General features: G+C 36.8%; 1 protein-coding gene across 1 annotated transcript; it reads left to right on the forward strand.

Annotated features, from left to right (window-relative positions):
* On the forward strand, positions 1–27,468 carry AZI2 (5-azacytidine induced 2). Its single transcript, XM_050890817.1, has 8 exons — positions 1–74; positions 10,020–10,249; positions 13,307–13,432; positions 13,767–13,866; positions 15,617–15,765; positions 18,595–18,656; positions 22,076–22,191; positions 25,004–27,468. The coding sequence occupies exons 2-8, from the start codon at positions 10,025–10,027 to the stop codon at positions 25,390–25,392; spliced, it is 1,167 nt and encodes a 388-aa protein (XP_050746774.1). The 5' UTR covers positions 1–74; positions 10,020–10,024; the 3' UTR covers positions 25,393–27,468.
* Positions 27,469–27,761: the final 293 nt, after the last annotated feature.

Genomic DNA, 27,761 nt, shown 5'->3' on the forward strand with positions numbered 1-27,761 from the left:
ACGGCCGGCGCTGCCTCTCCGCCGAGGTGACCGCCCGTTAGTGACCCGCCTGGCCCGAGCGAAGGCCCGGAGAGGTTGGTCCCGGCGCGGGGGAGAGGCCGCCGCGCGGGCGCGGGGGGCCGGCGGGGGAGCTGCCGGTGGCACGTCGCCTGTGGGCGGCCCGGGCCCTGCGGCCTGCCCCCCTCCCCAGGGGCTGCTGGGGAGCTTCGTGCCCTGTGGCCCGGTGGAACAGGAGCGGTTCCCCCTGGGGGCACGGGCGGTTCTGGCCGACCTTTAGTTTCTCTTCTTAAAGTAGGGTCGTTCTCGTAGAAGGAGCAGGTTGGCAGCGTCGCGTGTGATGTCCCTGCCTGCTTTTGCTTTAAGAGGCCAAGTGTAGCTGGGTAAAGAGGGGCATCCCCGTTGAGGGGCGGTGAGCGTAGTTTAAAGGTACTGCTGACGAGTTGGGAATGGGTCTCAGGTAGGCAATAAAACCAGTTAAAAAGCTGCACCTAATTAAGCTGGGAAACTGAGTGAGTTCTTAGAGTGGCAATTTGTGCGTTAGTACAGGGGAATCTGGCAAAGGGAATGAACAAAGTAGCATCCTTGGCAGAAGATGTGAAAACAGAAACATGATGAAATACTGGGGCAGACTGGAAAGCAGGTGTTGCGGGCCATGTTGGTTTAGAAGAAGGGAGTACAGATGAGCGTTGAGATAGGTTTATATGCTAGTGATGCTTTCAGCTTTTAAGAAATTACAGCTTTAAATCCTGGTGTTTCACCTGGTAGGGAAATTACTCTGATCCCCTTAAATAAATCTGTCCCCAGCAACTTACAAGTGAGAGTGGGTTGGGCTGTAAACTGTTCTAGTCAGTGGTTTTAGGAGCTTTTGCATTTCTTGAGGAATCCCTTAATTTGCCTGCTGTCTTACACCGTGTGTATGCAGTAAAATCAGCATACTGGAAGCCAGCTCTGCAAAAAGCAGAGTGAGGGGAGGATTATTTTCATACAGTCAAGTCTGCTCTGGGCTCCAAAGGTCAGGTGCTCTTCTAACACAGAGTTTTATGAGAAGTGTTATTATGGACTATGGGAAACATTTAGTTTCCTGGATATTGGTGTGTGATCAGATGCTACTACTGCTAATAATACCAGTTAGCACATGTATCCTGGAATTTTTATTGTAGAAACCAAAAGAAATCTGAGATTACTACTACATTTTGTTCTTTGAATAATTGGTATTTTATAAAAGAACTTGTGATAGAAGTGTTTATCAGATGATTGCACTATAACATAAGTAGAAGACTATTGCCCCAAATTGGAAGTATAATTTTTGAGCTAACAACTCTGAGTGAAGTCAGAAGGCAGAAAACAGTGGTTGAGTGAACTCTAGATCAGATTAGATGAGGATTTTAGCCACCTCCTCCCCCCAAAACCCCACATTTTTTTCTAAAACTATGTATTATTTTTCAGTCGTCGTATGCTACAGTTTACAGTTCAGGAAAGTATAAAGTGGCCATTGCCAGAATACTAGCTAGGTTATGTTTTAAAATGAAAATTAAATAGTAAAAAGTTCTTTAAAAGAGCAAAGGAGATGATGTGACATCTTTGTGCGGCAAAGATGGGTAATAAATTAGAGATAATTTTAAGATTACCTAAATTTCAGCAAATGTTCTGATTTGGTTTTCAGTATGTCTCAGTTTTCTATACGACGGTTAAAAGGTGGGGAAAGTGTGAAAATTATCAGGTCAAATACATGAACAAACTGTATTTAGTATACTCACAGTGGAGAAATAGAATAACTTCATCTCACAATGTTGCAAAAACTGTACATGAAGTTGCAAATCCAGTAACATTTGTTCTTATGGTATCAATAGATGCATTGTATTGGGGATTGTGCATTATGACTGGAAAATGTTAAGTGTGGGATGTCTACTTAGGAAAGTGAAAACTACCCTGGAAAAAGTGGAGACCTGTCACTGCACATGCTATTGATATCTGACTTCTTTAGAATGGATTTTGAAGAAAATAAGCGAAAAGGTAGAAGTAAATGGGATAAAATGCAGTGTGGATTTACCTTTTGATACATGTTTTCATTCTTTCACAGGTATTTTCTAAACAGAGGAAGTCTAGACAGTCTCAGTAAAATAGTTGCAGTGGCAATGAGATCCAGTTTGTTAAAATGGCAACGATAGGATTAATACAAGAGTCAGGCTAGTAACTAGCTTGGTAGAAATCAGTGGTGGGTTCTGCTGAGGGGGACTTTTAGAGACTCCATATGTGATTTATCCACAATCAACTTTGCAATCAGTCTTATGTTTTTGCTATATGTTTATACTGTAATTGCATTAATTAACTATTATTGAAATGATTATATAATATTTTTATGTGGAGTTCTTAGTGTATAAAATGGTAGATGCTACTAAAATTTGACAATGCATTTGGGGAGAAGAAATGAAGTTTGAGAAGGGAAGTGAAGCATAAGTAACTTGAACATTCAAAGTTATCCACTTACAAGCTGCTAACAGGAACTTGTGTTCAAATGACCAGGTTTGTCTGAAACAATGAGATGTAAACCTGAATATAGAATCACGGAATCGTAGAACAGCCCAGGTTGGAAAGGACCTGGAAAAGTCATCTGGTCCAACCTTTTGTCGAGAAGGGAACCTAGATGAAATTATCTAGCACCCTGTCCAGTTGTGTCTTGAAAACCTCCAGACATTATGTTAGTGAATTGCAGGATGACCAAGGGCCATCAGTGCGACTCAGTTTAACTTGCCTTTTAATAGCTGTAATGGGTGAGGTATGTTTCCAGTTGAATTAAAAATTAATGCAATTATAGAAGGCTTTCATAATACTTATCACTGAACTTGTGAACGTATTGAACGTTAATTAATCTGACGGTTGAATTGAGTGGGAGGAAACTTATGACTGGGAGGTAAGACCTACTGTTTGTTTTATGAAAGAAGATTTAAAAAAAAACCAACAAACCCCTCTTAGCTTTCGTAAATAGTTGTTCTTTATAAACATTTTGAAATGGGAAGGAATGAACACCAAAAAGGTATCTATTAAAATAATATCCAGTGTTAGCATGAGAACATATGGGTTTTTCAGTAACCTTTGAATGTACGTATATTTGGTGTTAGAAAGGTTTAAGAGCCAGAAGCAGTCTTGCTCCTACTTGTGTTTCTTTGGCGGTATTGCTTCTAATTAGTTTCAAGACTAAATTTAATAGTTTAATAAACAGGATTATATGATGCTGAGAGGACAATATTTAGTTGACTCCAAATTTGGTTTTTTTTTTTTTCCCCTCTCTCCTTTTCTGATAGTTGGGGGAAAGTGGTTGTTGTGACAGCATCCACAGAAAGGGAGATTGAATACATTATGTTGAGGATCCATAGGGTTTGCAAATTAGCGATTAAGATATTGGAGTATGGAACTGTTCAGAGAACATAAAATTTATCAAGCACCGTTGTCATAAAATGGGCTTTTTTAGTACTTTTCTAGCCCTTGTGAGAGTAGATTATTTATTGTAAAAAGCTTGAGATTGAAAAAGTTGCCTGTTGTACCTAAGGAGATTTTGCTTGGCTCCTCTAGCTTACCCAGATGTTCCTGATAGATGAACTACAGTGATCTGGTTTGTGAGCTTAGAGACAGTAACTTTCCATTTCCTGGAGGCAGCAAAATGAAAGCGATTTGGAGGTCTGATTTAGCTGATGTGCTGACGTGTTTCTGAAAGAGCACCAAGTATGCTGAGGCTGCAGGGCTGTGCCTTTGTACGCATGGACTCTTAGGGAGTGCTTTGGGGCTGTGGACTTTGTCCATATGGAAGAACAAGCAGTGGCCAAAGCTAGCAGCTACTGAGATGCATGTATGCAGACTTTTTGTTCTAAAAACAGAGCAAGTATCTGTAAAAAGCAGTGGCGCTCTGTAGAACAGACTGTTCACGACGGGAATCAAAGAGAACCTAAGATTTCTGAGGGAGACATGCAAAATGATAGATGCTTAGACTGGAAGTCTTGCTTGTTTTAGCATCATGTGTCATATACTCCACATACTGTGTGGAGTTTTTGATGCTGACTGCAGGAATTCTGTTTTTTTCGTTGCTGTGCTGGAGCGTCTTTTAAAAAAGAAAGAAGTAGTACAACTTTTCTGAAGTAAAGGTGAGGGCTGCAGCACACTCAGTCAGGATTCCTGTGGATCAAAGGCATTTCTTGAATTTAATGTTTTATTTTTATGTCTACATGCATATATACACCCTTCTATGTAAGGCAAGGTAAACCAGTACAAAAATTATGCTCTTATTATTAACAGCTGGAGACTGTTCGTACTACCATCATGAAGTCAAACCCCTCAAATGTGGAAGGTAAACAAAGTGAAATGGTTCAGACTCTCAGTAGCCTTGAAAAAAAATCAGGAAAATAACATCTTGAAATTATTTGCATTTGACATTTGGAAATATTTTGAAAACCGTTCTGTTCTCTTTCAAATTAAAGGATGGGACAAAATGGGAATCTGCTCGATACTGGGAAAAATTTAATGTTATCCTGCTTTTACTATCTCTCCTCCTGATCTGAGAATGAGATTAGCATTTCAGGCTACAGAAATCTGTTTGTGCAGTGGTCTGTTTGCTGTTAGAGCCTCTGCATCCTGTGTTCCTCGTGTGTAAAATGTGTTTTATATTTAATTACCTCCCATGGCATTAATGACTAATATTTGTAAAGCTCTATGAAGAGAAAAGCTATATTTCTGTCAAGCATTAGTAAGAAATAGGAAAACATTCTTATTCTCAAGATATTTAGTATATTAAATCCTAAAGCTGTTCTATAACCTACATTAAGCATCCATGAACAACAGAAGTGGTTTCTGGAAACCATTCTTTTCTACAGTATGTGAAAGAAAACTTAAGTGGTACCATCTCTTCAAACTCATATGCTTATAAAAAATAGGCATAATTACTCCTGCTAGAACTTAATACTACGTCCTGTCAACAGTGTATTTGGGTTGGTTGTGGTTTTTTTAAAAACATTAATTATTTAATAGAAACAGTAGTACTGGTATTCATTTAATGTATTTATTTTTGGAAGTAAAGATTAAAGTCCTTTTAAATAGGCTGTTCCATGTGCAGATCATTCTAAAAAAAAGTATAAATCTAACATGTTTCTTTGTCACAGGCAAAAGTATTAGGGAGACCTTTCTTGGGATGGGATGTGTGGTAAGTGGGATTGTAAAGCTTGCTTTAAGTAGGCCGAGGTGGACATCAGTTGTATTCATAGACGTTAACTTGTCTGTATATTACTTTAAATATTTCAGTGGGAAATCTTTCACTTTAACTGGTTACTCTAGTACAGATTATCTCATGAGTTGCAACTCAGAGAGATCAAAATTCACTCAGGTGCTTCAGAGTGACAGCTCTGGGGCATTTGCAGCAGTGCATACAAGTGTAGCTTTGAATTGGAGAAGCCGAACAGAATAAAACTCAGGCAGAGGTCTGTGGTTGGACTCAGTAAGCCATCCTGCAAGCCCTTCTGGGATTGCCAGATTTGAGGAGTCATAACTTGTGGAATAATCTAATGCATGTATTGTGTCAGAAAGCACTTCTTTCATTGTTGCTTACAGTTCATATTTTTAAAATGATGTAATATAATACTGGAGAAACTAAATTTTGATTCGTGTCCTTAAAGAGTAAAATTAAAGGCTACAGCTGTAGTCGGGGATTTCTTACAGATACAGGCCCATTTTGTAAGGTTTTGTCTTCTAAGGGTTTCTGTCTATCGCTTTAATATCATGAGAGCTTCTTATGGAGGAAGAAGTATTTGTGAGTGTGCTTTCTCTTTTTTTTTCTTTTTCCTGACAGCAAAACAAAGAGCTGGGTGAACCGTGCATTTCACCATGACCTTTATAGAACTGCTGATCTTACACTGTTTAACGGCCAGGTTTTATTCTTGTATGAGCTTCTATCTTTTATTGGCCTTTTAATACGGGCTTAGCAGGTGCTGGAGAAGTAACTGCATTTATTTTTTTCTTTGGAAGTACTTAAAAAAGTTTTTTGCAGCATAGAGATAAACTGTTTAGGGGTTTTTTTGTTTTCTTTTTTAGGTTGTGTTGATTTATTTAGATATATTTAGCAATACTGCTCTAATTTTTCTAATGTGACTTTTTCCTCATGCTCATCTAATGTATACTGCGGTTAGTGGTGTGTATATTATAACTTACTTTTGAGTCGTCATGCACCTATCCAATACAGAAGTCATAGCACTTTTTTTCTTAGGAAATGTCTATCATACAGTTCTGTAGACTGTGAGATCTGAAACTTTTTGAAATGTGCAGTAAAAGGAATATTTAGTAAGCATGGACAACAGACTGATGTTTACTAATAGAGTTAACTGTTAAAATTCTTTTGTATCAACTCATACCTGAGATTTAATAAATGCATTTTTTCTTCATTTTCTTCCTCTTCTATAAATTTGTTACAATTTTTGCAGGTTTTTTTTTTTTAAACTTAACTGTGTGGTTTTGTAGAATAATTGTGACAGGAGAAAATGGGGAGCTATTTAGAATAAAATATGTAAAGACTTTTTCCTTTCAGATTGACTGACAATAGTATCATGAAATCTCTTTCGAAATCATAGTGGCTTGTTTATTTTGTGAAGCAAAGGTGCTTTCGGTTTCAAGAGTAGTGCTCCTTTCCAAAAGCAGAAATGTCCTTTAAGAGGTAGGGGGAAATCTCAAAATACCAACAGCTTTTTTCTGACTGTCTACGCTATGGCTTTTTGAAGTGATCTTGTGCTAAACTTAATGTAAATATTTTATTCTTATACTTCCTTCATGTGCTGCTCTAAAATTCTGAGTAAATTAGTGTTCAGTGGCATTTAAATTTCAGTTTACGTAAATTTGTCCACTTATTTAAACGTGATGTCTGTCTGAAGTCTCGGTTTTGTTTCCATGTTGTTGGGCATGATGACAATGGTAATTTGAATTGTGTTTCTTGTAAAGCTGAAATGACTGCACTTTTTTGTGGTTGTGGCAGTGTAATACGGTATGTGGATAAATACTAACACTTGACGTTAATAGAGATAATCAAAGATAAAAATAAAGTATATACAATGTGAATATTGTGGTGGTTTTCCCTTCTTGACAGGCTGTTGAGCTTCCAGTACAGAGAAGCATGTTTCATGATAATTTTATTTATTTTTAATAATTGAAGCAAAAAGTTTAAAAATCACACAATTCCTTCTGCATATCCCACTTACTTCATTTAAGCCTGCGTAAGGTGTGTTGCCACTTCCCCTCCAAAGTGCTACATCATCAGATCTGTTCTTTAAAGGGATGAGCCGAGAGAATGGTGTCTTATTTGGGCACCTGTCTCTCAGGAGAAGTAGACTTCTGTTTTGTAGGCAGTTAGTCGTCACTAAGTATGCAATAAGATTGGTCAAAAATGTGTATATTGGATCTTTCTGAAACAGTTGTCTTGTGTGTAGAAATTTAGAAAAATGTGTATTACAAGCCCCTTTGAATTATGTGGAATTATATGCTTATCTTCTAAAGAGCATCCAGTGCTGGCTTAGAGAGCAGCATCAGAAAACCAGAGTTGAATAATCCTGTAAACTAAACGAGATCTTTCAAGTAAAAAAATGTTAGTGTAACTAGTCCTCTTTAATAGGTGCAGGTTAAGTGTGTAGCTGAATTTATAAAATACTATTTGTGTATGCTGAGTCTTGTTTGGAAGGTCTTGCTCTTTTGGAAGCTCGTAAAGGCAGTAAGTTTTAGTTAGCAAAATACAGGATAAATATGGTCTCATCTTCTGATGTGGTCTCCTGTTTTCCCTTATTGCCATCTCCTGGTGGAACTGATGTGTGCAAGAAATAGGGAATGTATGATGCTCAAGTTTAGGAGCTATAGGGAAGTGGGAGGATAAAGATGTATTTTCTGTACGAAGTCACACAATCTGCTATTTCTTCAAGAGATAATGATAAGCTGTGACACTTCTTTAATGATATTTGAGTCTAGTGTTCAGAGAAAAGGAGATGTGTTGCCTTGAGAAGGCAAACTCTTGGAATTTGATGAAAAGGGTGAGAAACTTGTAGGGTCCCTGATAGAATGGGGGAGGAAAAGCTAGTATGTTATGCTTATCTTAGAAGACAAAATGAGCAATTCCTTCAGTCAGTTAATGCAGTTTGAATGATGTAGTGCTTTTGGTCAAGGTCACCTTGTGCATGGAGTGATATTATTCTTACAGTGAAAAGGAGGCAAACCTTTTTTGCAAGGCTCTTTCTACTTAAGTATGAGGCAGAGCAACAGGCATGGGAAGCTTAGGCTACATATTTTGTTAGAATACATCAAACAATATACAAGGCATCTGTTCGCCTCCTGAAGATAACCATTAAAAGGACTTCAGTTTCGGTTTGTAGTTTTCTTGTCTTTTTTCACTGTTGCGACTCCATTGCTGTCTATTTAGTATAAACGAGCTGTCACAGTTTTTTATCATGTTGTCTAACTGGCTTGGAGCAAATTGAGACAAATGTGTTAACAGTACCATTGTTCAGCTATAGCTGTGCTACAGCTCTTCATAATGCTGCAGTCCATGTAGCTTTTCCATTGCTAGCACTGTGAGAGAAATTTGACCACATAGATAAGCTCCAGGGCAGTTGATCCCTTTACCTCTTAGTATCTCTAAACAAATGGAAATCTAGTTTGAATTTAAATAGCAAATACACAGTAGAGGCAGCATTGTGGCTGTGAGTTTTCCCCCCACTGATGCCTGTCTTTCCTGTGATGTTCTGCTGGTCCGGTCAGTTTTCTGTTGAAATAGCTTTTTCCTGCAATACCAACTGTCTTCATTATGCTCATTTCTTTCATTCCAGCATTTCTGTTGGTTCATTAGCTAATTATCAGGAACCTAAGGATTTGTTCAAGGGGGGGGGGAATCTACTTTTGGTAGAAGTAGCATCAGTATTTTTTTTAAAGGGGGGAGAAATGTCAGATACTGTATAGCATTTGTTAGTATTGCATATAAATGCAAGGAATCTTGAGCTTCATAACTAAACAAGAATGAGCTGTGTCTTTTTTTCGTTGGTTGATTGTGGGTTTGGGTTTTTTTGAGTTTTTGTTTCTTTGTTTGTTTTTAAATCAAACCCCTGAACTTGTTCTTGATAACTAGTAACATTAAGGAAAATGCTGTTGGGGCTTTTCTGTTAAGGCCTGGAGGTCAAGAAAGTATATGGAGTTTTTTAAAGGTGCTATTTTCTTATTGAATGTTTTGCTGTGCCTAAATGATGTGTGTTGTAACAAAAAATGAATCTAATGGTTACTTTGCATTTGTCATTCAGGTGGATTTGCCTAGTATTTTAGGGTGATACTTTTCTTATGGTCAGGTTATTGTCAGTTTTCTCCATGCACCTTGAGGCAGATCATGTTATTGAGTATGTTTTTGTTCTCACCGTATTTGCAGTCAAGAATTACTGTAATTGTTGTTCAGCAGGATGTTTTCTATTGTGACCCAATAAAGAATAGCTATTCATGCAGCCTCTTTAAGGACTAATGCAAGCGTACCTTAAGATTCCATCTTAAAGTTTGGGAAAAGTATAAATATTTGCATTCAAGAATGGAGGAAATTTGGCACTTGTGCTCAAGAACCACAGTAGTTAGTTAATGTCTTGCAACTATAATCTCTTTTACTGCTCAGTGCTGACTTGCAAAAACTCTAATACGATATTCCTTTGGAGTTCAAATATTTGGTACCAGCCAAATTCTCAGATGGTGTTAAGCCTTGATAAAAATGAATTTGGGGGTTCATAAATCTGATGCGTACTCAAAATATTTTTATCAAGTAACAGTGAAAGATGCTTCTTTTCTAAGCAGTGTGTTTTCAATGTATAATGGGTTTCAAGATTTTTCTGCAAGAGTAAGATATTTCCTAATTATTCAGTCTTGTCATACTTAGACAGAAACACCCTGCAGTATTATTTTGGAAGGTTTTCAGACTTAAGACTCTTGATGAATTTGTCTTTGTGAAAATTTTGCACTCATATCTGTCTTTTTAACAGCTGTCATGGAGGAGTTGGTAGAGGATGACATCTGTATTTTGAACCATGAAAAAGCAGACAACGCTCATAAGAGAGATGGGGAGATTCCTGTTTCATCTTACAGTGGAGATGAGTCTGTTGCTTCACACTTCGCACTTGTCACTGCATATGAAGATATCAAGAAACGGCTAAAGGAGACAGAGAAGGAGAACTCCTTCTTAAAAAAAAGAGTGAGAATTCTGGAAGAGAAGGTAAGAAAAAAGTCTATTTACCAGCTTCTGGTAGCAGCTACTTTTTTCTTCCTGTCTGGATGGCGGAGCAGATGGTTAAGTATTTAAAATATGTACTTAAAATAATTTCCAAGTTAAAAAGTTTTGGTAAATTGTTTTATTTGTTGAAGTGAAACACAGTTTGTTCCTCTGGTAGTCTAGTTACGTCATACTGGGATTTTTGATTCTTACTGGGCATGTATGTGATGCAATGCAGTAGTGCCCTGCAAAGACACTAGCTTTGATTCAGAAAGACATGTAGTTGCATTGGATTGTTACTGTATTTCATCTGCCTCATTATGGTGTTTATTAACTTGGGTACATGTTACTTAGTATTCTTGAATAGTGAGGTGCCAAGTCTATAAACTGTCAGAATACAGGAATTGTCGATCAAAAGAATCTCTTGGGCTCAGCATACCACAATGATAAGGAAAAATTGATTGTTAAGAATATCTGGCTAGGTCTAGCTAATATCAGTCTCAAACATGAAATACACAGTTGCAATGCTTAACACAGAAGTGTTGGCTATTTTTTTTATGCAGTAATTCTCAAATGTAAAGGAATCTAGGAATTTGTTTTATATGCAGTTTCTCATGGCCTTAGTCTAGTGAAGTTCATTAAAGCTAAAAATTGACCATGATGCAGGCTTTTCTCCCCAAGTAAAAAATGCTATTGCTAAATGTATATCATCGTTCAGTAGTGAGTGTATTTGTACTGCAGAAGGTCTTGACTTTGATAGGTTGCTTTCTTACTAATATAAGATAGAAAGATAGATCCTAGAGTTAGAGCTGAGACATTTGTTAGAACTTAGTCCTAAGTATGTGCTACTGACTCTTAAAAGCTTACAAAGTATGTATTATTTTGTGGCATTGGAATGAAGGGGTTGAGTCACACTCAATACAATTTTAAAACACTTATTCAGGAATTCTTGGAGACTAGTTTGACAGAATTGACTTTCTGTCAAAAGGCAAAACTTTCTGAGTGCTTTCTTTATATAAGGTCCTAGGGTGGGGATAGAAATAGAGCTCTAGACTGAATATTCTCTGAGCCATGCTGCATGTAACATCTTTTACGTTACTCAAAATCACAATAAAGAGGACTTGATGACCTTGACAATCCCTTTTATTCTTCTGTCTTCTGGTTTGGCCTGGTTCAGCTTAATTGTCTTGGAGATGATACTATGTTTTCCATAGAGAAAACTTTTGTTTAAGTATGTGAATACCATAAAAATGTTTCTATGATAGAGGGGCATTGAGAAGGCCTAGACTGTTAAGTAACAGAACTGATTTTCAGTCTTTGTTAATGGCTAGTATACCTGTATGATAAAAAATACATGGTGTGTTACCCCTTTTGAGTTTTAAATTTCAAAGTGTATGGAAACTTCCAGAAAGTTTGGTAAGACTTATGTTCTTTCTGAATGGCTTTATTTGGGGAGGGGGGCGGAATGTAAGGGACAAAACTTAAAATGAGTAGTACACTTACTTTGAGGGTCAATATAAAAAGCAAGGGGCAGAAGCTTCCTATTTTTATGGCTTGATTTCCTGAACTTTCTTTCCAGCGAACACCTAAAAGAGGAGGTATTTAAGGTAGATACATTCTATCACCTCTTTGGTTTTTTTGTGTGTATGTGGCTCTGAATTTTTAAGAAAATATATATAAATCTGTTGCAAATGTCTACATTACATGGAATGTGTGTTGTGGTTTAACCCCAGCCAGCAACCAAGCACCACACAGCCGCTCGCTTACTCCCCTGCAGTGGGATGGGGGAGAGAATTGGAAGAGGAAAAGTGAGAAAACTCGTGGGTTGAGATAAAGACAGTTTAATAGGTAAAGCAAAAGCCCCGTGCGCAAGCAAAGCAGAACAAGGAATTCATTCACCACTTCCCATCGGCAGGCAGGTGTTCAGCCATCTCCAGGAAAGCAGGGTTCCATCACGCGTAACGGTTACTTGGGAAGACAAATGCCATTGCTCTGAATGTCCCCCCCTTCCTCCTTCCCTGAGCTTTATACGCTGAGCATGATGTCCTATGGTATGGAATATCCCTTTGGTCAGTTGGGGGTCAGCTGTCCCGGCTGTGTCTCCTCCCAGCTTCTTTTGCACCCCCAGCCTCTACTCGCTGGTGGGGTGGTGTGAGGAGCAGGAAAGGCCTTGACTCTGTGTAAGCACTGCTCAGCAATAAGGAAAACATCTTTGTATTATCAACACTGTCTTCAGCACAAATCCAAAACATAGCCCCATACCAGCTACTGTGAAGAAAATTAACTATACCCCAGCCAAAACCAACACAATGTGTTTTAATGCCTCAACAATTTAAAGCAAGTGTGCAGGCTAAGGAGAATGAAAAGGATAATGCAATACTTGGTCAAAGTAAGAACTTTCTATATGGACAGATGTAATTTGATGTAAGACTTCTCTTCTTGCTGTCTTACTAAAAATACTGAATATATTTTAACTCTGCTCCCCTCTTTCTGACAATCTAGTTGGTAGTGCTTATTCCCTCTTGCTTGTCTCTTGCTGTAGCAGGCAATGAGATAGTGGTGACCCAGAGGTTAATACTTGTAAAATAATTCTGCTTTGGCTTTTCTCACATAAATACACTGAAAAATACCTTTGTTTAAATTATGAGTCATTAAAAAAATTATGTTCGTTTTCCTCTTAATTTCTGTATGTTGTGTCTTTATATGCTTAAAACTTTTTCCAAAAAGCAGTTTGAACATCTTCAGAGCCTGGAAAAAGTATGATTGAGGGGTTGTCAGTGTGAGTAATCATGACTTGTGGATGGTTTTTAAATACTCATAGCAGTAAACTAGCAAGCATTAAGTATGGCTTGAGATTGCAGAATTTGTAGACGGCCTGTGTTGTACTTTTGTAAAAAATTTTGATCTGTATCAATGTGTTTGGTTAATTTATTTTCTAAACTAAAAAAAAAAAATGCTGTTAGTTTAATGTTGCAGGCTGTACTATTGCACTTCTAAAATTTTGCAGTTCTCAATATAACATACAAAACTTCTTATTTCTCATGTCTGTTAAACTTTTAGCTGCTTGGTTCCCGACTGGAAGAGGAATGCAGTTCAGTTGGACGTGAGCAAGTAAATAAGGCATACCAAGCCTATCGAGAGGCCTGCATTGACCGAGATAATCTGAAAAGCAAACTGGATAAAATGGTATGCCTTTTTAAGTAATGACTTAAATGCATGTTATATAAGTACTGCATAGTTAGTAAATGTTTACTGTAGAATGAATTTTATTTGCTGAAGATCTGTGGTATTTGTTTTATCACTCCTTTAGGTTTTTAAAGTACATTGATGATACTTTATGTAGGAATAACAATTTTAAGTATCTCAGTTTTATTACTGGGCTAGGCTAATGCTAAAAAAAAATCAAAACAATAGTTTGCTTGTTTTGTTTTGGTTTTGAAAAAAAAAGTTGAATTGTCAGATATGATAGAAAAAAGCTTCACAAATGGCTTTCCTCCCTCCCCCCTTCCCCCCCCAATAGATGAAAGAAAGTGCAGAATCCTTGAAAACCTTGAATGAACAGTTGCAGTCTAAAGAAGTAGAGCTGTTACAACTAAGAACTGAAGTGGAAACTCAACAAGGTATGCATTTGGTTACTTCATCTTAATGTATGTTGACTAGTCTTAGTGGTTATATTATGATCTCAGGGCGTGAAGAGGTTTAACCCTATATAGTGGCTAGGTAAGACAGGAGTATACTGCAGTGAGGTACCTTGAGCTTGTGTATGTGTTCATTCTTGCAACTGGTGACAGGCATGTTTTATTATCATAGACAAGGAGCTCCATGGTAAAGATCTGAGGGTGTCATGTTCTTCCACTGTAGGTTATCTAATAATTTGAGAAATGTGCACAACCTGACAGTTTATAGGCTAGTGATGTACATCTCTGGACCCCACCACGTTTTCCTTAGAGTGGGGTGGGGGCATACTTGTTCAAGTATCAAACACTATGCAGTTGATACCGCTTTCTCTGGTACCTGCAGATGATCTGGTATATTGTTTTGTTTCACTGTTGGGATATGACAGGTACAAGAGGATGTTGTATAGCAATAGCTGCAGTCGACAACAGCTATTTAAAGGGCTGGGGGGTGAGGAAAGGTAGAAAGATGCTGGTTGTAGAAAGCCTGGTGAAAAGAGGAAAGAGAAACAAACAGTGTGCCCTGGCAGTTCCAAAAGCCCAAATCCAGCTTCTGTTACTGCCATTGTAAAGAGTGCTGTGTCGATAATAGGTATGTAAAATAAAACACTATGGAAGAAGAAAATAATCTTTATTAATGTACTGTTACAAGAAAAGAGAAGAAGAAAATGCCATCTATGTAAAGTTAGATATGGACTGGACTTCAGATTCTTTACAAATGCAGTCATTTGAAGGGTGCTTGTAAGTATTGCTGTGCTTGAATTGGATTACTTTCCAAGAGGACCTCAAGCATGTAATGCACTACTTCAGTTGCACAAGCTTTTAGACCTAGAAGAACAAACCACATGTAGTAGTAGTATCACTGTTGAGGACATCATGGTTTAAGGAGGTAAGAAGTGCAGAGATTATAAAGAGAGCTCTGAAAATGTGGTGATTTCAGGCCTTATTTAGTAATCAGTTTTACTCATAAGTGGGCTCTGAGTACCTTGTTTAAGAAATATCAGTGTAACTTAAGCTTGTTTAAATTGTTAAATCTGGAAGTGAGTGTACCGTGCAGTTGAAGACTTGGGGGTTTTCTTCCTGTCATGTTCTTTCTTTTCTTGCTGTCTAACTAGCCTCCTACTACTGATTTGATGCTAGGATCGTCTTGGGTTGCTTCTTAATAGACACCATGTGAATTTGTTCTGTCTAATAAGACGACTTATGTAACTTCTAGACTTTGCCCTTTTGTTTTGATTGTATCTTTTGTAGTTCTGTTTGGAACTTCTTGATATTAAACTTGGGAAAACTTTGGGTAAATTATGTAATGATATAAATCTGAGGGAGGAAAAGGCTCATGTTTTCAAAGCATGTAAGAAGTATGCAAGTTGGTGTATACATCATGCGTGTTTGCCATTAACAGATTTTTGTATTTCCAGTGCCTTTTTATGCAGTTACTTCCTTTTTCTTTATGTAAAATCTCCAGTGCATTCTTGAAAAGTAGGGCTCCGTACTTTAAACTCGGAAAATAAGACTACTTTTCTGCCAACAACTTTACCAGCGTTACTATTTCTCTGTTGTCATAGACTGCAGTTTCTTCAGAATGTACAGGATAATTTTTTGTAGGGCGTGGGCTGATTAAAGTGAAACCTTACATATTGAGTTACATTTCTTGAACTGAGGCTGAAATCTGATTGTCTTGCTTGTCTTCTTACAGTGATGAAACATCTGAATTGTACTCAGTCCAGCTGGGAAATAGAGAAGCTAAGCAGTGACCTGAAAGTGCATAGTCTGCAACAGGATCTGGAACAGCTCAAGCAAGAGTGCAACAGTCTCAGAAAGGAGTTGCAAAACTCCAAGCAGAAGGTACCTTTATTTTTAAGGAATTTTTGTATTGACAGGTTTGACTGTTACAGCATTATTTTAAATCCCTTGTTCAAGCAAAATAAAAGGTAAACAAAGAGATATAAAGTATATAATTGAGTGGAAGATTAACACCCCAGTAAAATTAACCTTAAATATTCTCGTAGACTGGCTTGTTTCTTGGAAATAGTACACTTCCATAGGTGAGATTTCCCAGCCGTTGTCCGTATAACAACAGAAAATGAAGCTTTACGATTTCTTGTGAGTAGCCAATCAGATCGAAGTGTCCTGTGCTGGTATTTGTCTTGGGCTGGACTTCCTAGAAAGTCTGGGCAAAACCTGTTTTGTTTCTTGTTTTGGGTTTTTTGTTGGGTTTTTTTGTTTGTTTGTTTTTTTTTTTTCTTTTAAAACAATAGAATGCTTATGTTAAAAGATACCACGAACTTTAAGGACCTCTAGCCCTTTTCTTTAGGGTAGTTGCATGCAGCTTGTCAGGAAAGTGGATTTTTGTAACAAGGTTTCCAGAATCTTGCTATACTTGCTCCTTTAGTCTGTGGCAAGTGGCTGTTGTGAGGGGCTCGTTGTGTAACATAGATGTGGTTAGGATCTCAAAAAGGAAATTCAGATAGCTTAACAGTAATAAAATGCATTAAGTTTAAAAAAAATTATGTCTAGTGCATGCTTACTGGTTTACATGATAAAAGGTACAGTGGCAGTCTCTAGGACTCTACAGTCACATTGAAGTTACACAATAAATTTAAAAGATTTAAATGTGATTGAAGAGGCAGACTATTTTAGGTTTCTTATGGTCATTAAGAATTATGATTATGTAATCTTGAGTCACATAATATTTGAGTGAGCCAATATTCAGTGTATGTAAGACTCGGTGATAGAATCCTGGCGTGGCTATCATCCTGCCTTCAAACAGGATTTGGTTTAATTTGGAAATGTTTCTTTGGCTCTTTTTCTTATGGGCATATTTACATTACTACAGAAATGTACTTTTGAAGCAAATCTCCTAATCACCACTGCCTACTGTGCCTTGCATTATGGAGCAGTCAGGAGTATGGGAACTGGATTCCTTTTGGACGAAACTAAGAAGATGCACCCCAATCTCTCCTGGGCGTTCAAGGACCAGACTAGAGCTAGCCTGAAGTAAAGTCCTTCTCCCCTGCTGCCCTCAAAGCATACATAGTTGGGGTGTTGGGTTCTCAGCACTGAATGTGGCTCTACAGATCTGCTGCTGTCATACCACGCTCCTAGCTTACACGGACACAGGCTTACGTGCAGCGATTCTCTTGTCTCGCATTTAGTCTGTGTTTTTTCCACTAGGTGGGGATAAAGCACGTTACCTGGAAGGCATGTGAGGTGTTTTGTTAACTTCCGTTTCTGTTGGTGGTTGTTTTCACTTGTATCTGGAATTCTTTTAGGTGTTCTCAATAACTTGTAAATTCTGAAGGCATGCTATAACTTGTATGCAGTTCTGGTGTCTTCAGGTAGCTCTATAGAATAGAGTAACAGCTATATAAACAATTGATGATTGCAGATTGTATTGTGAGAATGAATGTTGCTAGAAAGAACAGACTAAAATTGCAGTTGTAAGGAATACTAGACGTGACACTGTTTAAATAATGCTTATGCCAGCAGCTTTTGTTGCAAAGAATAAATATAAGAAACAGCTTTTTTTTTTTTTTTTTTTTTTTTTTTTTTTTTTTAAAAACATCATTTCTTCTTGATCCCGGTAACTGCTTAATACAGGAAATAAAAAGGTACAAGTTTTCAAATGTGGGGTAATATAGCACAACTGGTTTATTTTTTTTTTTACTATGAAATTGAATCTCTGATGGGTGTTGGTGGGAAAGTCTTCAGGAGGGGGAAAAATTGTCAGGTGAAATACAGGGAAATGTGATCAATGGGCAATGACAAGTCAGCATTGTTCCAAACGCAGGTGGTATTTTCATTATTACTGTTTTTAATTACATTAGTTAGCATTTTCAGATGTTTTCTACCTTAGGCAAGTATACTTTCTATTTTTTTCTATTTTTAGATATTCTTATTTGGGTTTTGCATCGTAGTTGATGCAGTGTTTACATTATATTGACAAGTTGCTTGAAATGTATATAGGCCATCATGAAGCCACAGTAACAGGTATCAAATTCATAACAGCTTTGGCTAAAGGGAATGGTAATAGGAAGGGAACATGAAAACAAAGGATATGAATGGGAACTCATCACAGGTGAGGGTCTAATAGAAACATGACTAACAAAGTGAGCCCAATGTTTGATTTGTTAAACAGTCCTGTTAACTTCAGTGAGGCTGCTTGTATGCACAATTTAAAGCAGTCTTTCAGACTCAAGGGATAAATTATGTTCTATCATAAAAGTAACTTGTGGAAGTAAATCTATACTGAAACAGTTTAATTTAAAGGTCTTTATATACTGGGGCAGGGAAAGAACAAGAGAAGATGGATTACTTTTTTCTTTTTTTTTTTTTTTTTTTTTTAATGGAAGTCAAAAGGCTTTCTCAATTTTTGCTTTTCAAAGAATCACGAATTCCAAGAGCTCAGCTGTTTTAAAAAAAGAGGAGAGAGTATGGTGGTGGCTGAGCAATGCTTTCATGTAAGTAGGTAATTTAAGCATTTTTAAGTGGAAATTCTTAGTAGAAGTCTTTACATCCATTCTGAAAACCACTGCAGCCAACACAAATGAAGACTACTTTACTTCTGAATTTCAGTATTAGCGAACTTGTAGTTTCACTGAAGTATTTTCAGATAGAAGATCTGAAATCATAACGTTCATTCCTTCTCTATCTTCCCCTCACTCTGTTATGCAGAACCAGGCTCAAGACGAAAATCCATTAAATGGAGACCTCCTTCAAAGGCAAGACATCCAGAGGTATGAAAATCAAGTGGTTTTCATGTTTTATTTTTAGTTTACTGAGGGACAGTTATTTGAACAAGTAAATATTCTTGCAGCCTGTTCAAATGTGTTATTTCCAATTATATAATCTAATTTCAAGTCTAGGTATACTGATTTAGCAAGATCATTGTGATTTTCTTTTTTTTCTTTTTTTTTTTTTTGTTATGTTGGTAGTCCAGGATGATGATAAGAAAACATTTCCATCTTCAGATTGTTCTACAGAAAATGAAAGTTAAATTATCTTGTATTTAAAAATCAGCCTTTTAATAATTAGTTGACTTGAGATGGTAGATAAATTTCCAAGTCTCATCCCAGCTATAGATTATCTTCCTTGTGCATATGTTCCTGTATTTGCGTAGGTTATGGCTTCAAATCTCTTGCTTAGTGTTGGAACATACATTCTTACTTAGCGCAGTGCAATAATATTTCTACTAGAAGACATTTTAAAGGATTTTATTTTTTTTTTAATATTGAGGAGCCATTGTGTGACCTATTCAAAAAGAAATAGTAATTTTCCAGAAAAATGCTAATGTATCAGAAAGCATTTGTTCTCATTTTGCAGCCATTCAAATAATAATTGTGCTAAGGATTTAAACTCCTATATTATCCTGTCTTGACTATGTGTGCTGTATTAGAAAGTACATATATCCTTTAATTCTTTATGCAAAAGAACAATTCATGAATTCATGAAAGTTCCCAAATGTTCTGTCTTGCAGAAATGAAATACTAACTGCATCTCTTAACCTAGTTATGCCTATTTGTGTACTTACACAATTTTCCACAAGAGGGAAGAGTGATCCTGCATTATGACAGACTGTTTAGCATGATACCTTGTTGCTTACTTGGCTATTGAAGAGATGGGAAAGGAAATCAGTCACTAAGAAGAGAACAGCACAGATATTTGTTTTCATATGTTCTCTGGTGTAATGATGATAATACTATACACACTATACACAAATTACACTTTCACCTTTCACCTTGACTGGATAGCTAGCTAGCTAACACTTTTTCTTGTGGTTTCTGCTGGAGCTTTATAGTCAGTCTTACGTGCCTGAAAAAAGGTGTTACATCAAGGTAAAGCAGTTATCTCTTTGATCTTCCAGAGCAGATTTATTCCACACAGTGACATTCAGGTGGCAACCATCTGAATTAGTATATGTACAGTATAGTGTTTATTGTAATATGACATAAATAATGAATGTGTAATGTGTACTGAATATGTAAGCCTATCCAAAAATCTGTGGAAAAACACTTGGAAAAACCTCCTATGTGAAACATTTGTTGTTGCAAGTTTATGGGAGATGGAGGCATTTGCAGTTAGTTAACTTTTTGGAAAGTAATTATTTCACATTTGTTAGCAGCCTGCAAAACTGACTTTAAATTCTTGGTTTGCAAATCTAATTTGCTGTAGATTAAGATAGGCAATCATATTCAAAGTTTATGTTACATGTCAGAAAGCAGTATAGGATAAACTTCCAAGCACGTGGAATCCTTGGTTTTCAGTTGCAAATTCCGTGAAAATGAGACTTTGCAATGGGATTCTAGGTCAGTATCCACAAAAACAGTTAAAATATCTTATATATGATTTAAGTGGAATTCTGGTACCTGCATCCCTTTGCAAGATGCTTTTAAAAGCGCTAAATGCACATTACAAAATTTATCTAAGCACTTTCCTTCCAGGTTGGTGGCAGACACTGAACTGTTCTTATATTCACCACTTCTATATATAAATATTTTTAAATATTGGACAGTTCTGTTTTGATATAACTGAAGTTTATTTGATCTTATTTTTGAGACTAAACCACATGAATAAATGAAGTGTGGTTGCCACATCAACTAAATTTTAAAATTGTCATCTCGTAAAAGTTCAAAGAGCCAAATGAATTCTGCAGTAAAAAGGCCACAGGTTTAGCTGAACTTCTTGAAATACCAGTTCTGAAAATTTTAACTTTCTGTCTATCAGAATTGCTGATACCTAATAGACTGCCTATTAAACTGTCAGCTTCCTCTGTTCTTTAACAGAGTTTTTGAATCTGAATTTTTGTATTCTAGAGAAGTATTTCTGTGCATAGAAGTTTAATTTCTTTGTTTTAAGGGAACTCTTTTAGCATTAACTTGCAGAACAGAATAATAGCTGTTTCTCAGAGTGCTTTTGAACACATTCATGTCTGATAAATTTCATGCAGGGGTGATCCTAAATTGCTACTTCAGAGGGACAGAAATCTGTGTAGATATATGTTTGAAAATACAGTTGTTACATAGCTTAATAGTTCTTAGTCATCTCAACAATAGTTTGAGGTACTGAACTATTTTCAAATAAACGTCTTTTAGGTGAATATAGTGAGGAAGAAAGAAATATTCTGAAAACACTCATCCATGATACTTGTCCTCAATAAATGTGTTTTGGTAGAAAGTTAAGCATTGAAAAAACATTAAATCATTGATTTCATGTTGAAGTTGAAATAACTGCATCCTTATGTCTTTGAACACTAAGTTAATTATTAATCAACATAAATGTGGTGTACAGTGAGCCTTTGCTCAAAATTTTACCAAGAAACGTATGGTGATGCTGACTTTTCTGATTTTTTTGTTCTTGATTTTCTTACCAGCTAATAACCTGAAACTTCAATGTTGGAACAGTGCTGCTGTTGCTAAATATGTTTCTCATATTATGCTGTCTTATCAGAGAATGAATTGGGTCACTATTTTTTAAACTGTCTGATAAGGCAGTGTATTAACATAAATTAGATGACTTGAATATGAAACAGTATGTTTTATATTTTAGTTTAGTCTGTGTGTGGGTGCTCAGTTTGGATCTTGGATATCTAGTCCAAATTCATTGTAGTAAAATGAATGGTGTAAAGACCCAAATGCTGATTTTGATTGAATATTTTAAATTATGATCAATTAACGTTACTAGGATCGTAACATATGATGGTGTGTGTGGTCATTTATCAGAAGCCATTCAAAGTTAATACTCTACCTTGTTTGCAGTCTAGTGTCCATTTAATATATTTTGTAAAAAGTATTCCTTGGAGATTACTAATTTTATGGTAAGATGGTTAGTTTCAAACAATGAAATTGGAGAATATGCTTCATATTTCTTTCCATTTGGGGAACTTGAAATTATTAGTATCATCTAGTATGTTAATATATAATACACTATATATTGTAATATGCAAGAGTCAAATAAAATATACAAAGGTCCATCAGTTTAAGATAATTATCAGTACTGCTCAATTCATTTTGAATTATGGTACTGTAGTAAAATTGGCAGTGCATGTCAGGCAAAAACAATTTATTAACAGTTAATGCTTGATAAGCATGTTAATAGGCATGAGGGTGCTTTAGAGGTGGCAATTATTTAACTTTAAAAAAAATCTTTATTTTGAAAGTGTGCAACAAGCATATTGGGAACTGAAGAGAGAAATGTCTAATTTGCGTCTAGTGACTGACGTGCAAGCTGAGCTTCTACGAAAACTGAAAACAAACCCAACAGCGACCAAGAAAGGCAAGTCAGTGTTTGCAGTAACAGACCTTACAAACACAAACCGTTGATTCAAGCTGTACCATTTTAAAAAGAAACTAGCTATCATATCTTATCAGAATCTCATCAATTGAAGTTGATAAGCTAGACTATATTATGGTTCCAGCCTACCCATTTTCTGCTTTTGCTTCTGTCTCATACTGGTCAACTTCACACATAAAGGTGTTGCTGATGTGTTTTTTCTTCAGTACTGTATTCTGTTCCCCTTGTGGCTTTTTTCTCAGTCAAGTGTTGCTTATGTGCACAAGGCTGAGGTGTTAAGTTTACTCGTATTTGACCTTTTACCACAACTACTTCATATTGGGGGGGGGAAAATCTTTTTGCAAACACAGTCTTATTTTCCCAGTATAGAATACATAAAGTATTAATTTGGCAACATTTTAAAATCAGACTTTAATAGACTGAAATTCCCTTATGGTTGCATATTTCTTTATGTTGGTGTTCAGAAAAGTTGTCTTTTCTAGCAAAATGCTATGCAAGATGACATTTTCTGAATGTCAAAATCCTGGGGCTGCAAAACTGCCTTATTTCTGCTGCTACGTTACAAATAATTAAGGAGAAAATAATTTCCACATCAAGTATGTATAATTTCTGTGAGCAGTTCATCAGATGGTTCTTCTATTTCATACATACGTTTCTCTCAAGCCAAATGCTTTACGAGAGAGCGTTCTCACTCTGGTGGGACCAGACTATCAGTCTGACTGTTTCTCGCAGTGTTTATTTCCTTTGTTTTCTGCTCACTTCAGTTGTGGCATTTACTGTGTTCAGAATACAGAAGATGCCTGTGAAAGACCGTGAACTTGGTTACAATATATTGGTGACAGTCTCTGATGTCCCTGTCCATTACAAGATCAAGACATTTTGTTTCTAAACAGCTTTGATTGGCTTGGTGAGGTAATGATGGGATTCACCTCCAGGTCAATCCCTGCCTGTGATTGTCTGTGGCCGGCAGTGATTAATGATCACTCTCTGGTACTTGGCTGATACACTATCAACACATTTTGTAGACTTGGTCATATTGTTACCAGGTGAGTCTGTGTTCCTACAATTCTAAGACACGTTTGTCAAATAACTTCAGCAGAGAAACTGGGAAGTGAATGAGGTTTTAATCCTTAAGTCTGTCAAGGTTTGGTGTGATCATGGAGTATCCTTCTGTCCTTATTTTTGATTTGGAGTTAGATCTGTCTTGCCACTACAAAAGTACTGATTTTTCTCTTCTACCTGGTGAACAGTCTGATTTGCTGAGGTTGCTAATGCAGTTGCACATCCACAGCTATAAAAGACATTATTGATTGATTGGGAAACAATGGATTTTTGCCTTTTGCTCTGTCGGCTATTTTCAGTAATTTTTCAGAAGTATGTAAGAGTGGACAGGTTCAGCAGAAATGAAAACTGTATTTATCTTTTTTTGTTTACTTTGCTTGTCAGCCACTCTTACGAATGCAATGCAGATATATCTGTGCTTATATTTATAGAAAAATCTTGGCTTATGCAAAATACGGGTAGAATTGACTTAAAACTTCCACCTCCTATACCTGTAGTACTAGCTATTTTACCATTTACAAACTAGTTGCTGCTGTAAGAGGTGCGTAAAATCTGCAGAACACAATGTATTTATTGCTGTGTGCATGATGTTAACAGTATCAGTTAACATGCGGATTCTACTTAGTTGTCATTTATGTATGGAGGCATTTTCAACAAACGTGTGTCCGCTTATGGGGGTTTTTTTTACATTTTCAATCCATTTTCAGTGTATTCCATTTTTCTTGAACTTCTAAAGGTCTGTAGAGCTCAAATTGCTTTTTACACCTGTCAGCATGAAGAGGCCAAATCCAGTTCCTTAGCGTGTTTTTCAGATATGATGTCTGTGCTATTGGAAAGTGCTTTTGGCTGACATTTGCAAATTGGGTACCACCTTTTAATTTTTCGTGACAAATGGAAGTTGTATTCTTTGATCAAGATACTGGCTCCTCTTTCTGTCCCTTAAGAACTAAAGTTACAAATCACAGTTCGTACTCAAGATTCCCAGCTGTTCTAGAAAACTACCTGTAAGACGTGAGTTTCTTGAACTGCAGGGCTCGTTACATGTTTATGTAAATTATTGGTCATCTGTTCAGATGTGTGTTGAAGGTGCAGCTCTTTCGTCTTGGGTAGATGCTGTTCTGTTTCAAAATCCTCCCTTTCCTAGCATGGTTTAAAACTCCCCTGGAATTTCAGATGGCTGAACGTTGCAGTCTGTCGCTTTACTGTCAGAAGTCAGACAATAGCGGAGCACAGAGAACCTGTGAACACTGTGCGTTTCCCTCTTACTGCTTCATGGACAGTGAGAATGCGGGTTCCTGGCAGCCTGAGAACACAACTTGTTAAAAGAATCAGTAGAGTAGGAAGAAGCATGCTCTGTGTAAGCAGTGTTCTGAATCTGGTCGATTTCTCCAAGTGCATGAAAACCCTCTCTGTTTCAGCATTCATTCCAGTCTTGTCAAAAAGATTCGTCAGTTTATCTGTGTTCAAGTGGGAGCTGGGAGGTTTCCTTGGTGTTGGGTGTATTTTAGACATTGAGATTTCAGGATCTCTGGTTCATCTTCCAAAATGAGACTGAGGAGGTTAGTATGTTCAGTTTGTAACTTTTAAGTAGTTACTGAAGTAAAATACGGTCTGAAAATTTGTAGCTTGAAAACACTGGGTTTAACATCCTTGCTACACTGTAGTACATTTGGAGTATATGAAAAAATGCATTAGATAATGTCATTTTAAAATCTTTATCTTCTTTCTTCAGCTGCCCCTACTGCACCAGTACAATGCGTTGACTTGAACATTTCCAAGCGGAATGTGACATCTGGGGTAGTCTATAAAAAACTCGCACAAAATGATAAAGTACTCTGCAATGCTGTGTCTCCCCCTCTGCCGAGAGATGTAAAAATCCCATCTGAAAGGGTGACTCTACAAGCATGGACAGATGAGAGACCCATTCCAGTTGATGGCAAAACGTTTCAGGAACACCATTCTTATGGAAAGAGCTCTCTGGAAGATAATTCCTGGGTATTCCCAAGTCCTCCAAAGCCTAATGAGAATGTGTTTTGGGAAATGAGAAATAGAACAACTTTGTTAAACTGTCCAGCAGGTTACCTGGATCAGTGTAATCAAAACTGTCTGCACAAGAGTTAAACAATTTTTTAGAATTAACTGAGGCATTTTTAGAATGGTTCTGAATAGGCACCTTAACGCTTGAACTTTTAAAGAGGGAAACCAAATTGCCTGAAATGTTCTTTCTTTAATTCTAGTTCTGAAACAGAAAGCCTAGTCTTCCTCTGCTGTAAATCAGGAGCAAGTTCCTTGAAGTTAAAGTTGTGCTGGTATAATGTAAATATAAAGAAATCTAGCATGGGGCCTAGATAGTCTTGTACTGCAAATGGCATACATTTGCAGAAAATTACACTGAAAAGTGAGTTCTTGGGAATAAAACAAAATAATCCAGTTTTGTATTTGTTTGCTATTTGTATGTTATCAAGAAAATACTTGGTATCCTGTGTTAAAAATTGTACCAGCTCTGAGCTTATTTTTTGACAGTGTTTTTTTTTTCAGAGTAAGACATAAAATGAAGAATTGGATTATCTCTCCCTTCCTCCTTTCAATTAACTTTCTGAGTCCTCTGGTTTAGAAATGCATTTTTTTGTAATTTTTAACCAAGAAAGGCGAGATTTTTTTGTCAAAATCTTGATTTCTATTAGATAGTGGCAAGAGAAAAATCACTCCTAGGCTATCCTGTTTAGATTGCACTATTTTGGGCCTTATTGTGTATTATAAAGGATCGTAAGTAATGCTGCTGAACACTGTGAATCCTGGATGTTCAGCTCGTTTCCCTCAGTTGATGCTGTAGGAAACTGACTTAATTCTGCGCACAGTGGTGCCTGCCACAGCATCATCCTGTTCACAGTGCAGTTATCCATATTGTGCCTCCTTTGCACAGCACCAGAACCTTGACTTTTTATTTGTGTGGTGGTGAAGGCTACTAACTTTTATTAAAGAAACAAAGCCTTAATTTAATCGGACTAGGTGTTGTAGCATTGTTGATACACATAAGAAGTATTTTTGTGGTATCTTTAGTATGCCACTGAGAACTAGAGTTATTTGAATTGCAACTGCCTGCTTTATAGATTATGGGTGTCTGAGTACTGTTTGTTGGTTGTTTGGGTTTTTTTCTTTTAAGGCCAAGAACTGTTTTTAGACAAATACAATTTATGCCTTTTTTTTTTTTAACTGCTCTGCTTCATATCTGGCTTAATCCAACAGGGTTAAGTGAAATGCCTTGACTGCTCAATACGTTGAAGAAAAATGCTTTGTATTTTAGATCCATGATACCTAACTTGTAATGGCTGGGAAGTCAATACTTAAGTATGTTATTTACAGGTGGGTGGGTGGGTGAAGTATTCAACTTCGCAGGTCCAGTTTAAGATCAGTGTAATAAAAATTAATTTCACAGCTGTTTAGTAGCAAATTATCTTAAAGTAGCAAATTATCTTAAAATTGCTTGCAAATACATGGGGAAGCTATGACTGTAGCATAGCTGTAGTAATGGTGGGCTGTAAAAGTGTTACCAAGGTGCTACGTGATCTATGTGGTTCCAGACACTTTCTTCCCTGTGGAGTAAGTACTTCATATAACGCCCATCTTCTTCTCCTCTTTCAGTTTGTCTGTCAAAGTTGAAAAAATGCCTTCCAGATACCTTCTACTGTATTAGTGAACAGCATACATAAATAATGTTTCCCATTCACCAGATATTGTTTTTATCTTTCTATTATCTTGCTCACGTATACTGGCTTGTCTGTGATTAATGGAAATGGTGTCAGATGCTGGAATTTATTCTGACCAATGAACACAGCTGACTCAGGGGAGTACAATCTCTTGGAAAGTAATAGAACAAAACCCAATATGCATAAAACAAATCCAAGTCACTAGGCTTTAGCTGATAGAACCAACTACCTGTGTAATAACAAAGCAGCAGAAAACATTTCTCATGTGGCTGCATAAGCTATATGGTATCTAGTTCTAACGTAGCTTACTTCTTGGGGTTCCCCACCTCAACATTACAGAGGGGTTTTTTATTAAGTAATGTATTAGCCAACAGACATCAGCATGAGTAATACTTTGATTTGTGCAATGAAGGAATTCTACTATGTAAGATTTTAAATAAATTTATTTTTGTTTGAAGTTGGTTTCACTTACAAATCTCCTTCCTGTATTTGGCACAAAATCTTTTACTCAGTTTTAATTTCTTGATTGTGTATAAATGTCATTCCAAATACAAACAATTAAATTTGAGGTTCATCCTCCTCCATTCAGGGAAAAAAACAAACATCATCTGCTGTAGACTGCTTCAGTGTATTCTGGGAAAAGTATTCTCTTGGATGTTGAAACCCAAAGGACTTAGTTACCTTAAGCTATGGCGTGTTCCTGTGGTTTGACTACTTGCATCAAAAGGTTCCTGGTCAGCCTGTCCGGTCCTGTGTGACAGGGAAACTTAAAATTAAGCTTCT

This window comes from Gymnogyps californianus, chromosome 2 (assembly GCF_018139145.2).
Source record: "Gymnogyps californianus isolate 813 chromosome 2, ASM1813914v2, whole genome shotgun sequence".
NCBI classification, from domain to species: domain Eukaryota; kingdom Metazoa; phylum Chordata; class Aves; order Accipitriformes; family Cathartidae; genus Gymnogyps; species Gymnogyps californianus.